At 39.7% G+C, this 21,900-nt stretch overlaps 2 protein-coding genes across 2 annotated transcripts; one reads left to right on the top strand and one right to left on the bottom strand.

Moving 5' to 3' along the window:
- Positions 1-9,798: 9,798 nt before the first annotated feature.
- Positions 9,799-11,659, bottom strand: LOC115687393 (protein CHLORORESPIRATORY REDUCTION 6, chloroplastic). The gene is made up of 4 exons (XM_030612932.2): positions 11,332-11,659; positions 10,415-10,546; positions 10,122-10,330; positions 9,799-10,006 (listed from the first exon to the last, which is right to left on the bottom strand). The coding sequence occupies exons 1-4, from the start codon at positions 11,552-11,554 to the stop codon at positions 9,800-9,802; spliced, it is 771 nt and encodes a 256-aa protein (XP_030468792.2). The 5' UTR covers positions 11,555-11,659; the 3' UTR covers position 9,799.
- A 4,181-nt stretch (positions 11,660-15,840) lies between these two features.
- LOC115687390 (protein NUCLEAR FUSION DEFECTIVE 4-like) lies at positions 15,841-19,943 on the top strand. Its single transcript, XM_030612929.2, has 3 exons — positions 15,841-16,353; positions 18,110-19,011; positions 19,268-19,943. The coding sequence occupies exons 1-3, from the start codon at positions 16,030-16,032 to the stop codon at positions 19,752-19,754; spliced, it is 1,713 nt and encodes a 570-aa protein (XP_030468789.1). The 5' UTR covers positions 15,841-16,029; the 3' UTR covers positions 19,755-19,943.
- Positions 19,944-21,900: the final 1,957 nt, after the last annotated feature.

Raw genomic sequence — 21,900 nt, 5'->3', positions numbered from 1 at the left:
TTTCTTAAAAATCTTAACAACATCTCAATCTACTGCGAGAAAATATATTATGAATCAATTATATTGTTGATGTGGATAAGCAAAGTAATCATACTTTTGATACGATAACTACGTATTATCACAGTAAATAAAAAATTTGTTTTGGAATTCGAAATTATGCTAAGTCTAGTTGATGACACATGGTTTGTAATTCACATGAAATGCTTTCTCAATGCCATCAAGGCATGCACCTTAAAAGCATAAGCTGCGACAAACCCTCAAGCAAATGTGTTCTAACGCATGTTTGACAAAACATAATTTAGAGCCGCAAGATGGATGGCGTAGCTTCCTCAAATTTGTGACGAGAGCGTCGTATTTCGATGTGATTGCTAAAAGTTCTTATTACATTCTCCGAGAGCGTGATTTCATGTATACCGTTGTGGCAGGAGTGCAGTACATATAACAGAACTCAATTTTCATATATCGAGTGATTGGGATGGGTTGCGGAGGTATCGCTCATTGTGAAGAAGCAATGAAAAACGCCGTAATAATTTCCGGACGATCGAAATAATTTGAAATTACACCGGCTTTGAAAATGAAAGATTAAGTCTGATGAGCAATAACATAATCTCCTCATAGAATTACAAATTATTTTGGGCACTGTGGACAAGATACATTCTAAGAAGTTCCTATGAAATTGTTTTTTGTTTTTCCTAAACATAAACACAAGGAGAAGGGAAAACTCTCATGGCAACTTGCGGAGTTGCATGTGGAGATGAACATGATGGCCAAAAATTTGCAGATGTGTTGAAGAGGCAGCTGCTGAAATTGACTTGGGTCATCAAATGATTGAGAGCGGGAGACATCGTGGGCCGCCGCCACGTGTCCGGGGCCAGAGGGGCACTAAATGCGACGTCGACGCCACCGACTTGGGCCCCACGTGTGCCGGTGGCTGACGTGGCATCTCTCATGTGCTCACACCCGCCCTTGGATACACGTGGACTCCTCCTTGAGGGTTAAGTGGAGGGAACATTTCCTCTATATATCTATCAGATTCAATACAGACCGTCGATCTGATAGAACGATCAACGTTTTCAATCAGAGGTGATTGGTTCCACGGTTGAAAACGATTCCCAAATTTGTAGAACCCAAAACTTACCTAACATATTCTAAAATCTAGAGCTTACCCTATCATAGGTTTTAGAATTGGTTCTACATGTATTCATAATTGAAAAATCGTAGCGAATCATCATCTCTAATAACCACTATTTGTTACTACAATCCACTAATCACAATTCATATTTAGACACACGGAAAATATGAAACATTAACAATATAAAAGCCTTAGTCATGGATATCACCGGAAATGGAAGCCCAGACTAATTATTTCATATTACACACTAATCATCATACATCACAAAACACCACAGAATTGCATGAAGATATAGAACATGAAAAACACAGATTCCACCCATCTGAAACCTACCCGTCAAAATCGGTTTCCCTATTTTTGGAACTTAGAACTTATCATGCATAACCTGGAACCGAACGGGTTCTCACCGGTTCAATTCTCCGGTTCTTAGTTCTACCTTAGAATCATGCCCACCCATATCTTCAATAGGTTAAATTCTCTCTAATCGAGATAATTACCAAAACAGTCATAAATGTATTGTTCTAATGTCAATTTATTCCTAATTTTTTCAATTTGTCAATGCAGTTCTAAACATTTGCACGAAATTCCAATATAATCACTTCGACCAAGTACAGCTAGGAATTGTTGATGTGGCGTCGTCGAGTTATTGCCAGTCATCCTACGCGGCACGCTGACTTGGACAACTTTGCTCGAAAAGACGTCATTGATCGGAAGGCTACATTCGAATTTCGCACTAACATTTGAGATTGCATTGGCAAAATTGAAAATTTTAGAACTGAATCGGTATCGGTGCAATCGGTTCAGGGCGGAATCAATAAGCTACCTTAATTTGATCCATTTACCACCTTCAACTATAAAGGGCATTCAAACCGGCCACGTGGGTACCGCCACTTCACGAGGCATGTTCTCTCTTTGCCCGGCAGGAAGGCCATCCTAATGGGACCCGCGGCGTCTGACCTCGCGCAGGCTAATTTCAATCTCAGCTTTTTTGAATTTTCCAAATTTTCTGCTTTTTTTCCCCCACAATTTTCCAACCTCTTCTTTCCTTTTCCTATTTTCAAAATTAAAAGCTCCTTATAGTAAAGTGAAATTATAAGTTATGAATATGCTGCCGTGTTTGTCATTCACATTTTAGACTCCGCTTATTTTGCGAAAAATGAATAATTTAAAAAATATTTTCTAAAAAATGATTGTTTGTATCGCTTTATATCGTTAGTTAATGAAAAATATTTTCATTATCGATAACAATTTATATATTAATATTTTCGTAAACAATGATAATATTTTTCGTTCATTCATTTTTGCAAGCGATACAAGCGATCATTTTTTAGAAAACTATTTTTTAAATTATTTATTTTCCGCGAAACAAACATCTAATAACTCAAAAATTGTTATGTTAGCAAAGCTCGTTTAGATATTTATCTCAAACCCGATGTAAATCCATCTTACACATCAATCTTTCGTGCCCCTTACATTACTCTTAATAGAAAAGATAGATTTAACAGATATTCGAACATCTTGACTCGACTAAGTTTATACATGTGGATAACGAAGGCTCCGTTCCCCGAAGGGCAAATTACAAGCGTTTAATCCATTTTTAAAGACCTACTTATATGGGTCAGAACGTTTGGACCATTAAATTGAAGGCATGATGCCACGTAGGACGACCGATAATGACTGGATCGCTAGGTTAGTAATTTTTGTCGAAAATTGATTGGAAAGATTACATTGGGATCTCTCGCAAAGATTTATAACTAAATTGACAAATTAAATAATTTAGAATTGAATTGGCATGTGTACAATGAGTTTAGGATTGATTGGATAATTTTCCCCAAGGTTTGTGCTTATAATGGCTTTTTCCTCTCATTTTTTTTGCTTGAAACTATGTACGTAAATGAAAAGTAAACAACATGAATTGTCAAATGAAAGGTCATATGAATTGTCACCTAGGTATACAATGACAAGAAAACATTGCCAATATTACGTGATTCATACATCTTGCATATAAGTACCATTAGATGGTGATGGATTGGACTATGCTATGACTTTTCCTTAAATCCTGTACGTGTAGATTGGTCAAATAAACAATAAGTATGAAGAAAAGTGTACCATGAAATGTGCAAAAAGTGTGTTTAAATGAATCTAAACCGTGCATAAATGGATTTAAACTTGATGCATTGACATAGATAACACGTTAACCCAATTAACTAATCGTATCCAAACGCGTTTACAAATGGCTAGAAGGATTCGACCCGCGAACTACACATTTATCATTCGTGCATGATTTGATTGACCCATATGCGACACGAGCAAGATTAAAGCGAGCAACTTGAACGGACACTTAACAACGTGCCATGTGCTTGTTGCATTGATGGATCATGTCGAAAGTTGCCGGCCCTCGTTCTTTCGGATACAAAGTTTCTGCTTCATTTTTCTTTCAATTGGAAAGTCGGTCTAGGAAGATTGTTCCCGGGCCATGTGCGATGCCATAATTGAATACTTTCCCTCCGAGCCAGGGAACAGTAGAGTGGGGAAGTTTCAGATGATCACAGAAGAAGCGGCAGCATCAGCATTTAAGCGCGAGGTCTGGGTAGAGAGTACGATTGATTTTGATTTCTGGGCTTTATTTTTACATCGGCCGACAAAGAGACACCAAGTGTTCTTCCATCTTCTTCATTCAACTCGTATTTTGGACCACTTCAACACCAAACCCTCTCTTTCTCCGCTCCCGATGCATGCATGTTTCGCGACTCTTGTCTGGTCACACTGTTACGACGGCTCTTTTGTTTACTGCATCTGAGAAATGCGTTTGAACGATCTGCTTTGACGATGTCTGCTGAATCCGACAGGTTGAGATCTGTAGAAACTTGGGTTCTGATGCCTAGCTAACAACGTACTACTGTCGCTGCCCTCTTTTCCCGGCCAAATCTGTGTTTGGGGCTTGTTTGGTTCGGTTCCATTGGCCAGGAGTACACAAAGTGACCGCATTCCAAGCAGTCAAGATCCATGAAATAGGAAGTAACTTCAGTTGTTTGGACTGACAAAGAACTTTGACTAGGAATCACATGCCATTAGGCCGGTTTTTTAAAGTTGGCTCCTGATCTAGCCCTCAGGTTGGAGCGCTAGGATCCGGAGCCTAGGCACCAGGAGCCTAGGTGCAACCATCAGGTGCCGAGTCCGGGCGCCTGGGATCTTGGGTTCGGCTTTTGAAGAGACTTCGGATCCGAGCTCCGGGGTCTCAAGTTGTAGTGCCGGCGGACGGGGACATGGAACCCAGTAACAGGTGTTGTTAGGTGATCCTATAGCATATTTTCAAAGGATTCCCATTCCACATAAGTAATCTAATTGCAAGTTTAGGTATCTTTTGAACATGAAAATGTTCTTTGAGCATCAATTTCTCATTCATTCACCCGTCAATTTATCCCATATTTCCAACAGAAAAATCAAAGACAAATATCGTTCCTTGAGTAATCCAAAGTAGAATAGTCTAAAGATGAACTCCAATTTCTTTTAAGCATAAAAATAAAAAGTCATATTTTCCTCTAACTATTGTTCTACATGACGAGTACCGTATATGGACATCACTCACATTCGTATTTAGTTATGTTTGTACGAGGGTGATGTCTATAACTTGTTGCTGAAGACGTGTCTATAGGAAAATACTTTATTTATGGCCAATTGATTTTATTTTTCTGTTTCGTTGCCGTTTGTGCTTATTAAAAAGCACATTAATGGTGCAATAAGACATAAAAAGTGATGGTAGACTGAAATTTCAAAGTCCGAATACATTCAATTTATTCTCCTTTGAATGTTCCGAACAGTGAGGACATGATTAAGTAACGCTGGCCCCATGCATTAGGAAAATGACTCTGCAGTTTCTGATACATGCCAAGCACATGAAGTTAAATGCTTTCGGTCATATTGATGCAAAGCTTGGGAAATTTCGTGCGATAATAAGTCTGAGATTAGGTAAAAACATAGGAGAAGACACGCAAAACTCGGACAATTAAATATTGCGTTTCGTGAGTCGATACAGACCGACGTCTCTGAATGACCGTGGTTCTTGTCGAAGAGATTGTCGAACATTAACATGCGACTAACACCAGTTGTCCTCGATAATTTTATAAGTGATTACTGGGTTAATTGAATGACCTCCAGTACTGATGATCTTCATGCATATCTCAATATCATGGGCTCGTTACATTTTGTTCTGCAACACTAAATATTCATACTTACATTGTACTTGGTTGTATAGATAGTTTTACATGTATTTTATATCTTAATACCGACCGACACGAACCTTGGTAGGAAGAAGAAAGCTTCAAGTTTTGTGAACTATGTAGCATACAAATAAAACAATTAATGTTAGATTGGTAAGGAAGAGTAGAGATGTATGGTTACGTAGTTCGCTCGAGATAACCTACATTCATGAGGAGAGATCATAGGAAGTTACTAATACAATAGAGATTACACAAAATTGAACCTCCAAAACTCTTTCTTTCTAAATGTTCAACACAATCTTACAATTACTTCCGTAGTGTAAAATAATAAGCATGGACATTAGCTGTCGAATTCAGAACCCTAGAAAAAAAAAGAAAATAGCTTCAAGACACATCAAATAATACTTTGGGTGATCCGGCGGCTCCGGCCAGTATACGCATCGGGTCCGGATCCACGCTCTGGATCCGATAATCCCTTTGCACCCCATCTCCTGTAGTGTTGAACCGGTTTATGGTTTCTTTTCTTCCCAAAAGGGTGGCGGCCCACGAAAAGCTCAAAAAGGATTATGAGTTCAAGAAGTTAGCGATGAAAGTTGTAACATACGAAGAAGAAAAAAATCTCTATACATGGACAGAAAAAGTAAGATTAATCGAAGTCCCTATCTCTTGACTGTTATCAATTATCATGAAACCCACTTTAAGCCTACCCTAACTAATGAAATTTCGCAGTGCAACCATCATATTGTGGGGAATGTTTAAGACGTACCATTCATCAACTGATAATCATCATCTCACCAGCTGGTTGAACATAACTAATAATCTAGCATGAAACACCAAAGCAAAGTAACATGCTTTGTGTGTGTGTGTGTGTGTGTGAGAGAGAGAGAGAGAGAGAGAGAGAGAGAGAGATGAATAATGAAGCTGTGGGTCATGGTCTTGGTCAACCTGGAGGAGTAGGAATCCATCTGTTTCACCAGAAGCAAACAGAAGACAGGAACCATATGACCACGCTGTCATTTGAAAATATATGTTTTCTTGTCTTCCGGGTTTTGATTGTGGGGCTAATGCAAAGTGCACCACATTCTCCACCTCCACGATTTTCATGCAGCTTCTTTTACTTTCCACCGAACTGGTGGCACCCAAAAAATTCATAAATCTCAGGTTCGTAGGTCCCAGGACAACTCAATTTCTGGCTGCGGTGACTTGAGAAGTCCGCGTCTATCATCTCGCCAAGCCTCACCCGCTTCGTCATCTTTTTTGGTGGTAGATTTTAATACTTAAAGAACATGATCAGAAGTTAGGTAGTCCTCATGAGCTCTCCAAGAAGATGAATATCTGAAGTCATTGTTGCTACCATCACCTGCAATGTAAACCTTCTCACTGGGGTAGAGAGAGAGAGAGAGAGAGAGAGAGGCAGTGGTGTAGGGCTGATTAGGAGGAGACAAAGGCGACCATGACGGGGTAGAGTGACGATGGCGAGGAACACTGAACAAAGGAGTGGAGAGTGAGGGTTTTCTTGATTAGGATCGTAGATACTTTCCGGTGCATAGGTAGATCAACATGGGGCCAGATTTCAATCGAAACCCATTATTTGCTGAAGAACATATCGATATTTACTAGTCGAGAAGTTATTACACAAGCATAATATATGTATTAAACTGAATCAAAGTCATTGAAAATGGCGGATCTCATGTGTTGTCCCCCTCAAATTTGACCATCTAGTTATAGTCTAATACAAATACTAGGTTCACCAGAGTAATTTTTCTTGCTAGTCATTTAACCAATCCGTCAGATCTCGGGTGCATTCCGAAAGCTGAGACAAAAACAGGCCCCCGTCCCACATCCTTTCCATATTTCTTTCTATGCTTCCTCATTCAAATCGTGTGATAAGACCTCACATGTTTCCTTGCTACACCATCACATGGGGCTGAGCCCGCCAAAACCCTTGACATTTGGATGGCATTTTGTAGGTTCAAGTTCTGTCGAGCAAACTGGCACAAAAAGTCGCCACAAAAAGTCGCCGACCGCAGTGTGGCAATAACCGGCCATTTGAATTAGTTTGACGGTGCTCTTCAACAACACGCCAAACAGAGACAAGATGGAAGGTTGCCGGCCATGGCTTGCCTCAAAAGTATATATATGCAGCTGCATCAGAAAACCCCGGTTCCGCACGGCAAGTTATATAGGAGGATAAAACACTTGATTCGGAGACTTGATGTTTATTGTTTACCAACTTCATCGTGTGCGATATGACAATACTGAAAATTTTAGAATTAGAAGCAGAAGGAAAGTAAAGTCTGTCGAATCAGTTTAATTAATCCTGTTTTAACGAAAATATAAGCTCCGGGTATGATTAGTTTCCCCGCAGATTGAAATACAGCATCAACATATTTCTTAGCCTAATACTCGATCAGTTTGGTTAATACAAGAGTTCATCATTCAAATTATGAGGGCTGACAACAGACGCTCAAGATGGATGCATATGATGCAGAAGTCTAATGTGTGATTCTCCGAGAAGGGAGTGGCTACCAATTGGAGCATCGACCAATCGCCGGTCAATTCTGCTTTGGGGCCACTTCTTACTCTACCATCGTTATATGGGTATGGGGTTTGAGACAAAAGAAGATCTCGGCAGCATATTAGTATTTCCTTTATACTTTACTTGGATATGTATTTATGCTATTAGATATTCTGTTGATTTTTCTCCAAACAAGAACCACCGATTTACAAAAATCATTAACCACAGAATTCAGTGACCAGCGCCAAATCTCTCTATGAATTGCTTCTTTTGCCTCTTTTGCTGTCAAAGTGCCTATGGTACCGGTTCATATTTGGTTACCTGAAGCTCGCGTAGAGGCACCTACAGCAGGATCCATTATCTTGGCAGGAATTCTTTTAAAAATGGAAACCTACCGGTTTTCAAGATTTTCAAAGTTTCAGTGGGAGACAATAAAAATGAAATCTGGAGTATTGCCTGTTTTTTTTCTCCTTCCCAACAATGAGAAATTAGGAAAGTCAATAAAAGCAACTTCGGCAAAGAGAAATTCAAATCTAACATGACAGACGTAAGACTGGTATGATTCTGGACAAGCTCATAATAAATAACTGGCGTTTGTACTTTGTATGTTTCACTATATATACTGCATTCCCCCGACAAACTATACCCAATTGCAGAGAAACTTATTTCTCACCAATACTGTAATCACAAAGATGTACTTACCATGAATAAATGATACCAAAAATACCAACATGTCGATGACTAGATAAGAAGGGGCGAAAAATATGCATGTTTATTCCAATTGCGAAAAATGGGATCCAATTGGAGAAATTTCGTGGACAAACACAGGAAAGAATTTGTAGTGAAATCCGCAATCTCAAAAGCAATAGAACAGCGTTTTAATCATCCATTTGATAACTTTCTATAAATGTTGATGTTTGTAAGAAAAACATAATACAATTAGAAGAAAAATCGGCGACTTATCACAGATCCAGGAACTATGACCCCCGAGATCTGATTTTCATATACTCTGCCAGGACAGTTTTGGCCAATGTAATGTAAATGTGCCAACCAAATACAGCATCTCAAAAACCCAACAGTAACAACTAGGTCAAGAAAGGACTAAAATTGGGGCTCCGGCTTTTCTGCACGATGGTATGAATACAAAAGGTATGGCTATAACACAACCTAATTAAAATGCAATCTGCCCCTTCTTTCTGCATATCCAGAACATGGAAAACTCCATGAAAATGCAGATTAATGTAAATGTGCCAACCAAATACAGCATCTCAAAAACCCAACAGAAACAACTAGGTCAAGAAAGGACTAAAATTGGGGCTACGGCTTTTCTGCACGATCCTATAACACAACCTAATTAAAATACAATCTGCCCCTTCTTTCTGCATATCCAGAAACATGGAAAACTTCCATGAAAATGCAGATTAGTTCATCGCAAATGACATTGCCTTAATGTCAAGAAGTGAGGCTTAAACATGCATGCATCATTTTCTACTTTTCCACTTATATTTGATCAGCATGTGCAGGTTAGGAGTTATAAGTCAAATTAGCAGAAAAAGAAAATAAATCTTATCAATTTTTATCAAATGAGAACTTTAAGCCTAAAGGGAAGATTTCAAGCTAGAAGCTTGAGAGAAATTCCAAGAGGTATGCTACAGTAAACAAAACTTTAGTTCTTTGAAGTTTGAAGCACTGCGTAGAACCTGGCTCAGTTTCAAGGGAAAAGTCCTAAAGTTTGAGAACCATATTTTCACGAGCATCCAAGCTGGGGATATCCCGATTGGTTAAGACAATTGCAAAATTTCATTCTCGTGTTGATGGTGAAAGTTCGTCTTTGAGATAGCATCTTTACAAAGTTGAAAACCATGACAAGATGCTCTATATCGGACTAAAGTAGTGCTGCAAAATCATAACAGCTTCGAGCTACCTACTTCATGATGGATCCAGCGGATGTTGATCTATTAAGTCGAACAATTCGTTTCCAATGCCAAACCCAAGCATCCTAGCCATGTCACTTGTTTTAAGCCTTGGCTTAGGGACATCATGTTTCTTCAACCAAGTGTATACCACCATCACTTTGTTCATGATGAATAATTCTAGTGCCTCAGGATTGAAGACAACTCCCATTCTCATATTCATCTGCCAACATATAATAAAAATTTTAAGCAGTTTTTAATGGAATACATCTCTCGCTCAAAGTTTTATTCAGTATATGCATAGACAATTAGTCATCTGCAGACACCGAGTTAATTACCTGGTGAGGAACCAACATAGCTGCATAACGGGCAAGCTCTCCTGCTCGCCAGTCCAACAAGACAGGAAGCCACGGATAAGTGGCATCGAGTCTCACAAACCAGAGTCTTATATCTGGAAATTCTGATAGTTCTCGAGGATCTCCAGGATCCTCCCTCGTGTAATTGATAGTAAACCCAATTGTACGTTCTAGATACTCCTTTGACTCAGCTGAGCAAAGAGGAACGAAATCCGCATAAAATTCGTACCATATATATGAATAATGGAAGTTCAGTATATCTCTCTAATGCTTACCGGACAAGGGAGATGTGATTCCAGTGGCCACTTGAAATGGTGATAAGTCAAGGCGACGAATGGCATCATTATCTATCACTACTTCAAAACGGCCCTCGGTTGGGGGGACTGGTGGAGCAACTTTTGATGAATCTGCCAATCAGAGTGTATTAATGTTTACCTTGTGCCCAAATAAATCTCTCTCTCTCTCTCTCTCTCTCTCTCTCCATGCCTATGTTCTACCTTGAGACATCGGGCTAATATTGAAGGTTAGACGGTGAGAACGAAAAATCCATCAGATTGATTACATATTGGGAAGAACATGACCCCATTAAGTTTGAAAAAGTCCAGAAGGTTATAACCTCAAGTAATCGACTAGATCATTGATGATGCTATGCTAAGCACAGACTAAGTTTAACCCATTTTCCCTGAAGAACCAAAAAAATCAAATGTTCAAATACATCGCTGGAAGCATCCAGGCTTTAGGTCCTCAATCAAATTTTAGCATGTACAGAGAAACAAATTTCCACAGAACATTGGATAACTGCTCTGCCACTTTGAATGCATACATATAGACCATCCCAATTGTCAGGAACGATCTAATCGAAAGCACAAGCCACAAAAATTACATCATGCACGTTTCTCCATTACACACTCCTTCATGGGTAGGCCAAGCTAAAAAAATCAGGGGAGTGGACTGGAGTCAACATGTAGTAGGAAATTCAGCAGCTTGAGCCGAACGATCAGGAACTACGCCGGAATCACTACCCGACAAAAGAGCCAATTTGCCTCACAAGTTTAACTCCAGGATAACAGTACATCTACATGAAAATATCTTGACATAACTAATCCAATGTCGATGCAAACAAACAAACTAAAAACGGACTCGATTAGGACATACGTCGAACACTTAACAACATGCCAACTGAAGATCTTACCTACTTCGTCGTCGTAAAGGGAAAGATCGAAGTTCCCCGAGGGGTCGAAGGCCACCGAAGCCGAGACGTCGGGTCGCTGCTCGCTCCAGCGCGAAGTGGGCAAAAGTGGGGAAGAACTCGAGGTGGGTCTCGAGGAAATCCATGGAGGGGAAGAGGGAGGAATCCGAACAGGGGAACGAGGAAGCGGGAGCAGGGGTTTCACTGCAGCGGCCATGATAAGCATGTCGGAGAGTGGTCATGTGTGGTGGACGACGCGAGTAAAACGTTGTCCTGTGTCCTGTCCGTTTGCCGTTAAAGCGGTGCACCGATCATCGTGGCCTCATGTTTTCATTTATCCAACTTGGGTTCGATCCTTTATGGGATATTCACCGGGCATTTTCTGAAACCTTCTCTTGTATTAATTTAGGCATACCTGCACTGAAAATCCCAAAATCTGTTACGAAAGTGCAATTGACTCTTCAAATTTAAAAAAGTGTAATTAAGTTTTAAAACTATTTACGAAAGTAAAATCGAGTCTTAAAATTTTCAAAAGTGCAATCAAATCCTAAAACTTGTTAGGTATAGTGAAATCGAGTTCTAAAACTTTAAAAAAGTCCTATCAAGTCCTAAAAACTTGTCACGAAAATGCAATTGAGTTGTAAAACTTTCAAAAATTGTAATCAATGGAAGAATTTGATTGGACTAATTTGATAACTTTTAGAACATGATTGCACTTTTTGAAAGTTTTAGGACTCAATTGCACTTTTGTGACAAGTTTTAGGACTTAATTGCACTTTTTAAAAGTTTTAGGGGTTAATTGCACTCTTGCGATAAATTTTAGGACTTTCAATACACATATCCCAATTTATGTCATAACAACTCACGACTCTGTAAATTTTTAAGTTGACAGAAAATGACACGTGAGTTTCTTATTATCTTTTTAAGCTTGCGTGGCGGTAATGAAATTATTCAGTCCACTAAAATCTAAAAATGATAAAGGAATGACTAAAATAAGCAACCGTGACAAGTTTTAGGACTTGAAAAAACGTGGTGTCGTGACTTTGGAGACATGAGCCGAGGATGTATCAAAAAGATAGACATAGTTGGCCACTTACTATGCTTCTTTTTATAGGTTAGAGCTACACTAATACATAATTATTCATCCGTCCTAGTCAATCATCCTCATAGGATAACCATCCATAACCCACCATATTATTCATATATCCACCTGTAAATCTTCTGAGGAAAGCTGGTGATAATCGATGTTGAGCTTAGTGACATGATTAGTCTTGTTTGTCTGTTTCAGTACAATATCCGGTGAAAAAAGTTAATCATTTTAGTTTTTGCTCTAGACTCTCACTGACATTATGCATAATTTTCTAGCATATTAAAGGCCAATTGATGATAGTCTGATGGGCGAGATAGCACATAATTTGTGTTGGCCTAGTAATAACTTCTAGTTGGTTTTGCTCTATAATCACGTATGCTTAATTGGTCCGATCTAGGCGGTCTAGTAAGTCCAGTTCCCACCCTAGAACCGGACTGCCCGTCACTAGTTCCAGTTTTATGGAAACAAGAGCCAAATCGGCACCCTTGGGAACCACTTAAAATCGGCCAGCTCGGTCCAATCCGGGCAGTTCTCAATTCGTGTGGTTCTCATTGCACACCCTTACATACAGTTACAAGTTTTCATTTTTTGTATCACAGAAAAAAGTTTAGAGTAAATATGTTACGGCAGATATAGTTTGCGGTTTTTGGTGAATTTTGCCCTTGATTTTACTAAAGTTTCCCCTTTAATATATGGCATATGTTCTCTATTTCCTTCTTTAACAATCACACACCACCATATGTGATATGAATTCGAGCAATTCTTTAAGTGGTGATGGTAGATTACAATAAGGTATGGAAATAAGGTCCCTTCACCAACGGTCAAGATTAGCTAATTTTCATGGGTACATTCGTGTCTTTTTGGGAAAATTATAAATAAGAATTTTTTATGTCAAAATAACATTTCATTCATTTCCAAATAAATACAAGAGAGAAACAACATAAAGACAAATCCCTAATAACTTTATAATAAAACAAGCTCCAGATAATAAGATGAATTGTCAAAACAATGTTAGGGATTATACGCTCAAAAAGCAGATCTGTGACTTCTTCAAATCCAAATCGGTAGCCAACCATTGAATCCGTCTTTAGTAATGAGCACTCAATCCTTCTCCATAGAGGTTGAAGAAGAAAGCCGTGTGAAGATGAGAGGGAGAGGTGAGAGAAAAAGCATTTCAATTATAGTTAAAATAATGATTTGAAGTGCAGCCGTCTTTTCAAAAGGGATTTCAAAGTGGATCTAATATCAAATAAGGACCTAAAATGATCAGTTTAATTTCGAATAAAGGCCTAAAGTTACCAAATTAGTCTCAAATAAAGGTCTAAGTGGAGCATTTTCTCAAAAGAGAAACCACAGTGGACCTTATTTGAAATAAGAGCCGAAAATGACCATCTTAATCTCATATAAGGACTGAACTCATTGGTGACCAAATTTGCGTCTGCCAATTTACACGTGCGACTTATGTGCTTATTCCAATGGTAAAACGAGGGCAAGAGATTTTCAGCTTTGACCCATTTTTAAAAAGTCCCAAATTGAAGCTAGGGTTCTTTTGAGAGCAAATTTTCTCCTAATATCACTAATGTATCTTCTCCATTTCGACCGTGTCTGTCGTTGTTGGCTCTCTAATGTTGTCATCGAAATAGGAAAAATGACACAAATGGTTCTTGAACTTTGGTCCAATGTGCTATGTCGTCCTTGAACTTTAATTTGTTTAATGTGAACCCTGAGTTTTAACTCAATGCCCAACGTCATCCTTGAATTTTTAATTCGTTCAATATGGTCCCTAAAACTTTTGGAACATGTTCAATTTAGTCCGTAGAATATACGAAAATGTTCAATATCGTCCTTCCAGTAATTCAAATTAACAAAATTTGCTGATTTGGCTTCCAATCCGGTAACTTTGAACGGTGGACAAAAAAAAATATTACACGCGAATTATCTATGTAAGATATCTTATGTAGATAATCCACGTGTAACGTTATTTTTTTTTTCCACCTTTCAAACTTACCATACTGGATGCTAAATCAGCAAATTCCAAAATTACTTGAATTAATAGAAGAATAATATTGGATATTTTCAGATAGTCTAGGGACTATATTGAACATTTACCAAAAGTTCATGAACCAATTAAACAAATTAAAAGTTCAAGGACGACATTGCACATTGGGCCAAAAGTCAAGGATAATTTGTATAATAATCTGCATCGGAATGAGCATGGGAGTCACACGTGCAAGCTGGCCGGTGAGTTCAAACCCTTATTTGAGACTAAGTTGGCCATATTAGGTCTTTAATTGAGACAATATCTATTCTCGATCCTTTTTTGAGAAACAACCAAACTTCATGCCTTTATTTGAGACTAACTTAGCCCTTTCAGACCTTATTTGAGACATGGCCGACTCTTGTCCCTCTTTTGAGAAAACCACCTCGCTTTAAGCCCTTATTTGAAACTTAGTTGGCCATTTCATGACCTTATTTAAGACAAGCTTCATTTTAAGTCCTGTTTTTTTTAAGAAAACGACTCAACTTCAAGCCTTTATTTGAAATTTTCCCGCCATTTCATGGTACTCCAAATGTATAAGAAAAAAAATCTTCTCTTTCTTTGCTTGCTGAGGTATGTAAATTGTGATTTAAAATCAAGATCACATCCATCACATCCCAGCACTCCTTGACCAATGTATCAAGATCTAAAATTAAGACAACGTTTGTGCTTAATTATGGGTATCCATATGCACTATAATATAATTTTGGATGCAACATGATAGATGGCTATTAGCTGACTCTCAATATTAAATTGCATCTCAAGAAGCAGAACATGGGATTCCATTCATGCCAAAGGAAATTTCCCTGAGGCAACCTTTTAGAGAGTTCAGACAATCATAAGTTCAAGTCTCAACAAAGACAACCGCGCCTCTAAGATTAGTTGGGCGGTGGATTGAAAGTGACTGGTGGGATTATACCGGTGCTCCAAGAGACTAGACCCTCAATTTCATAACAAAACCAAAAATATAATGTCTATATATCAGTTACTAATTGCAGTATCTGAGCTGAATTATCAGATCTCAACCCCCTCCTTTTCCTACTGTGGTTAAAGACAACAAGATCACCAGGAGACAAGCATGAAAAAACTCCCAAATTGCATCCTTAATAGCCAATTTATTTAAGAAGGACAATAACTTCTCAACAGAAGCAATAAATTCCCCTAGCAAAAATCTAAAAACCCAATTTTGTTCTCACATAATTCAACCAAGCTTGGGATCTAATACTAATCAAAACTCTGGCCCCCACCATTTACTTTAGCTCTTTTTCAGGCCCCAGTTACGTACCCAATGCCACTTTACCGGACATGCAAGAAACTTCCAAAATCTGTCCTCCTCCCGTGGTTGGTGCCCCAGATGCCAAATCACCCTTTGCCCATGATTCAACTCAGAGACAAACGTGAAATTTCCTTCCTCTGACCCCTCTCTCTCTCTCTCTCTCTCTCTCTCTCTCTCTGGACCCAATACAAGTATGCACACGAAAAACTCACAAACATCATATCACGTAGCCCTCATATAAGCACAGCCACAAGATGGGTCATTCTTGAGCTGAGTTTCAGACACACCCGTAGAGCAATGGCGAGCCTAAAGGCTGGAACAAGACCACCATGGGTGGGCTTAGGAGCTGCGGTATGGGTTCAGATAGCATCAGGCAACTCCTACACCTTCCCTCTGTATTCGCACTCGCTCAAGTCTGTTCTTGGGTTCAACCAGCACCAGCTGACCCTGCTTGGTGTGGCCAACGACGTCGGCGAGAACTTTGGACTCCTCCCTGGGTTTGTCTGCAACAGGTTGCCTCCTTGGGTCGTCCTCCTGATCGGCGCTATAGCATGCTTTTCCGGCTACGGCGTGCTCTGGCTCGCCGTGAGCCGGACAGTCCAGTCTCTGCCTTACTGGTTGGTGAGTTTTGACTGGTAGTTTTCTGTTTTGTTTGAATCTGATCGTACTGAAGTTTTTCTTGTTTTCTAAGCTTTCTGGGCTTGTAACGTGGTCTTTAGTTTAAGAAAGCTCGGTTTCATTGCCCGCATTGAGAGTAACTTTAAGTTTTACATCTAAAAACAAACTTGTTTTCTTGAGTTTACTGGTTTTGTAACGTTTTTGTTTTGATGAACTTCTATGTTTTGCTTTTTGCCATATCAAGACCTGAGAATATTTGGATCAGATTGAAAGGTTGACTGATATTATGTGCATGTTGAGGGTGCCATCTACTGGTTTTTTGCAAACTAGAGAAATTTCAGGGCCACATTTCGGTTTATTCTGATAAAACGGCAACAAGGAAACATAAACAGAAGGACCCGGTAGGATAGTTTCTTCCTAAAGCTGAAAACATGAGAATATCAACAAACAACAAAAAAGAACAAAAGGAAAAAAAACACGCACAAACACACGAATCTTAAACCAGGTTTCTCTAGGTGAAGGTCCTTTTAAGGAAGGGTGTCGATGACCGAAGAAATTGTTGAAGACTTTCGAGTTAAGTCTGTTTATTGTATTCAAGAAAAGGAAAGATAATTTCTTAGTTTTCTGCAAGTACCTGCTCATTCACGAAATCCATTACATATTTTATCAAGCATGGGCTGGTTGTTGGCCATACAATGAAACCGATTTACAACAAACAGTCAACATGAACTTCCTAGCTTGAATGCTTCACTTGTTTGCCACGAATGCCTGGAACTTGGGAATTGTTCAACAGGCCAATGTAAGAGAAGTAGACGCTTGCAATAGGTATAAAAATAGTCCAATGAAATAGATTGGACTAGACTTGTTCAGGATCTAGGATGGTATTCATTGCTTCCTAAGTAACCGTGATAAGGTGCAAATTCATTGAAGGAGCAGATACTAAGCCAGAGAATGTCTCCAAATTTTAAATGATCCCAGTTCTATGACACGGAGTTCCCTGTTGACTCGTCCTCCAAATTGTCTCTCCCTTTATGTCTTTGATCTGTATGTCTTGCATATTTAACAGCTTTGAAACGTCATCCGACTAAGATGGAGCTCAGCTAATGATGCCAAAGAAACATGTATGTAAAGATTAGGGAAAATATCCGATAATGTAGGTCTGATTCCATGTTTTCGTGGTTACCTGAAATGTCTATCCGAATTATGCTATATGTTATGATAGTCGTGCACGTTATCATCTGTTAACTCATCCTTGAAGTTCAATCTTCCCTCTGTATTGAAATGGTTAAGAACGTTGTGGCTATATAGGCACAAGTAAAAGTTTTGGTGCTTCTAGTTTGAGACATGTTATTTTTTCAGTGACTGTAGACTAATGGTACATTATCGGAATCTCTTGCTGGCCACAAGGACTGTGATGATCACACTCACAGAAAATGTCGTAAATCGACTTCATGACATGAAGCAATTACAGATCACTGTTTTCTTGCCGGAAGCTCCCTTCATTTTGGCCGAAGTGGTTTTCACCTCCTTACTGATCCACGGTTGTCACCCAATGCAAACATGCGCTCACTTCCCAAAACATAGTGTAGACTTGGCAAACGGACTTATCTCATGCTTAGAATCTTCTCTAAATTACCTTTAGGCTATGCATTTTCAAAACTGTAGGACAACATTTCAGTGGAGCAAGATTGGCTTGAAATGCTATTCCCTGCATCAATTTTTAACATCCTTTCACCTTTTATTTTAATTTTCGCTGCAGCTATGGATTGCTTTGTGTGTCGCCACCAACGGCAGCGCCTGGTTGGGCACAGCCATTTTGGTTACTAACATGAGGAACTTTCCTGCCGACCGAGGCACAGTCGCAGGGATTCTCAAAGGGTACTGCGGATTAAGTGCGGCTGTATTTACTGAAATTTATGGCGTCATGCTTCACCATTCTTCTTCCAGACTCCTCGTGTTCCTCTCACTTGGAATCCCGGTTTCGTGCTTCATCACTATGTATTTCATCAGGCCTTGTGTTCCCGCCGCCAGCGAAGACTCTTCAAAGCGCGGCCATTTCATGTTTATACAGGCAACAAGCGTTGCACTCGGCTTATACGTTCTAACAACAACAATATTGAACGACATCCTTCCTCTGACTTCCAAATTATCTTACTCAGCAATTGCCGTAATGGTTCTCCTCCTTCTGGCTCCTCTTGCTGTCCCTCTAAAGATGACATTTTATCGCAGCAGAAGGGCGGTGATACTGGAAAGCCAATATGACCCTTCGGATGGTATTGTTTGTGATGGATGTGAAGATAAATCTGAACCGCTTCTGACGAATTCTTTGACGGAAATGTACCTTGGAGCCCCCGATGAGAACAATGATGTGTCTGAGATTAATATGCTTTTGGCAGAAGGCGAAGGGGCGGTGAAGAAAAAGAGGAGGCCTAAACGAGGAGAGGACTTTAATTTCTTTGAAGCTCTTGTCAAGGCGGATTTCTGGCTTCTGTTCTTGGTGTATTTTGTTGGAGTTGGTACTGGGGTAACCGTCCTTAATAACATGGCGCAAATCGGGATTGCACAAGGTGCGCACGACACAACAATCCTCATGTCTCTGTTCAGCTTCGGCAACTTCGTGGGTCGGCTCGGTGGAGGTGCCTTGTCTGAACATTTTGTCAGGTTAGTGAGTCACATCTATATCTACTTTGCTAACTTCTTTATATGTCCCAAGAAGCTTTTACTGCTTTCAATTTTTTCGGCAATATGTGATATCATGGATGCCTCGCTGTCCTAACTTAAATTTACCTTCAGAAAGCACTTCTTAGGCACCTTTGCATTTACGGTTTGGCTTGATACTATGTGTATCTTGTTCCTAACTTCATAGGATTATCCCAAATGACTGACCATAGTGAATCTAAGCCAATATTCCTCGCAGGTCAAAAATAATTCCTCGTACCATCTGGATGACACTGACTCAAGTAATCATGATCATCACATACCTTCTTTTCGCATCGGCTATTGACGGAACGCTTTATGTGGCAACTTCACTACTCGGAATCTGCTACGGTGTTCAATTTTCTATCATGGTCCCAACCGTCTCCGAGCTTTTTGGGCTGAAGCATTTTGGCTTGTTGTACAACTTCATCTCACTGGGGAATCCCATTGGCGCGTTCCTCTTCTCGGGCCTCTTAGCGGGTTACATATATGACAACGAGGCGGCTAAGCAGCACGGATTTGATGTGCTCACCTCGACCATGACTTGCTTGGGTCCTGATTGTTTCAGGCTCACCTTTCTGGTTTTGGCTGCAGTGTGCGGTTTCGGCGTAATTATGAGCCTGATTCTGACCATCAGGATAAAACCTGTTTACGAGGCTCTTTATGCTGGTGGATCGTTCAGGCTGCCTCAAAGTTCAACTCACTGAGGTCAGGTTGATATGCCTGATTTTTCTTTTTTTCATTCCTAGGACAAGAACTTGCTTACCAGGTTCTTTTTCGGAAGTTGCTATTCCAGGTACAGTCATTCTTTTCTTAGCTCTACCATATGATGAGAAAACATGGAATCTGGTCTGTCCGTCCATATTTTATGAAGAAAGCTTTATCATCGCGGTATACATATATTTAGCATGTCCATGTGAACTAGAAGTTGTACAGTCTTTTCTGCTATAACTGTCCCCTAGCAAGATTTGGAATCATGCAGAAGACGTGAAAAATGCAAGCTGAATCATATGGAGAACCAGCCAGAACATTATTTAGATCGAAAAGGAATAACTCATAATCGAAAAGATGAGGGAAGAGTAGGACTACCACATTAATCCTATATTATAGTCAATTCGCCAACAAAATCGTAGTTTCTGAATGAAAATTTTCACGTACTTAAAATCTTTTAAGTTCAGTACTACTAGGCAAACTTTTGAGAATTCTGGAATGTCGCTTTTGGGGCTAGACGAATTTAATTTGATCTAGTCAAATGTATATAGACACAGTGAAAGAAATGACGCATGATGATTCAACTCGAAGGAAGAAATTCAAATAGACAAGAAAATTACAGAATACAGAGTAAACTGGCAATCCAGATGAAGGCTCGAGTATTTCAGCGATGAATGAGATTGCCATACTTGTCTCGGAGGATAAAGTAGCATATGATGAAGCAATTGCCGCATGTGGTGATGGTTACGTCAATATGATGAAATCATGCCCTTCCCCAACGAGGATTTTTGAACAGAACAACTGGAATTACCAGTGGAACTGTTTCACAACACGCTCCGAAGCTCAAGTAGAATGTCGTCATGTATATGATTCCGCCTTCATTTCCCCGACTGTTGTTATTCCAAGTGGCTTGTCCACCTTCATTTCCCTGACTGTTGTTATCACCGGTGGCTTGTCCATTAAAAGAGGATTTCCATAGTAATTGCTGTTATCGAATCACTAAAATTGATTCTTATGTGGTATATCACACGACAAGTTGTTGAAAAATACAATAAAGACTACCAAGAAGTTCAACCCGGTGAGATCATCAGCTAATGAGCCGGCCAAGTTATTGTAGGAAAGATCAATACTCTCCATGTTTGTTAGTGCAGAGAATGACCAGGGTATATGTCCTGTAAGCTCATTGTGTGATAGATTTAGTGCACGAATGTCTTGTGAACCTCCTATCTCTTCGGGGATTCGACCTGTGAACCTGTTGCAAGAAAGTTCCAATCCCTCCATGAGAACAAGAACACCACGTTCATAAGTACTAGACCTTCTCTTTGTTGTGAACTCGACCTTCTGGGGTGAGATTCCTATGAGCCATTGGTTCTTCACACGAACATCATAATAGTCAAATTCAATGCTTGTGCTTGTCGTGAAATATGAGGAGGATGACCATTCAATATCTGTTGCTTCAATCGACCAAGGCGTCATAACTATCTTATCGAAGACTTCTTTAGTGAAGTTCATTGGATCAAAGCAATAGGCAAATGACCAGAAAGGTTGTTCACAGAAAGATAGATCATACTCAATTGTCTCAAGCTGCACAATTGGTCTGGAAATGTGCCACTGAACTGGTTAGCTCTGGGAAGAAGAATGCTCAAGCTAGGATGGTTTCCGACCCAACCAGGGATTACTCCATCGAAGTTGCTATTGCTAAGGTCCAGCGTGACCATAGCAGCGCGCAACTATATGTGGATTGAACTACTTTTCGATCGAACTGAAACTGTTCTCCTCATCATAAGGAGACAGCTATCGGAATAGAGGGAAATTGCATCATGTAAAGTGTTCTGTGGGATTGAATTTCCATAGCCAAGTACGAAATTCGCCCGCTCAAAGGCTCTCTCAGTTCCTCAACGGCTGAAAACAGAGGCCTTTGGGCAAATCGAATGGCCTTAAACTGCTCGGCCACCTGGCCAAGATATCCAAGAACCTACCGTGGTGAAATCAAACTCAACCTGACGACAAGATAGCTGTTATATACGATGCTCCAAAGCTGAAGTAGAAGGTGGCATGTCCATAAATCCACCTTAACTTCGCCAACTAGTGTTATTCGTGGTGGCTACCCCAAATAAAAGAGGCTTAACAGTCACATTCCTG

Source organism: Syzygium oleosum, unplaced genomic scaffold (assembly GCF_021117445.2).
Source record: "Syzygium oleosum isolate NSW1041296 unplaced genomic scaffold, Sole_v2.1 Sole_v2.46, whole genome shotgun sequence".
Classification (NCBI taxonomy): Eukaryota; Viridiplantae; Streptophyta; class Magnoliopsida; order Myrtales; family Myrtaceae; genus Syzygium; species Syzygium oleosum.
The sequence above is the reverse complement of the archived record's forward strand: the minus strand, read 5'-3'. Positions and strand labels throughout refer to the sequence as shown.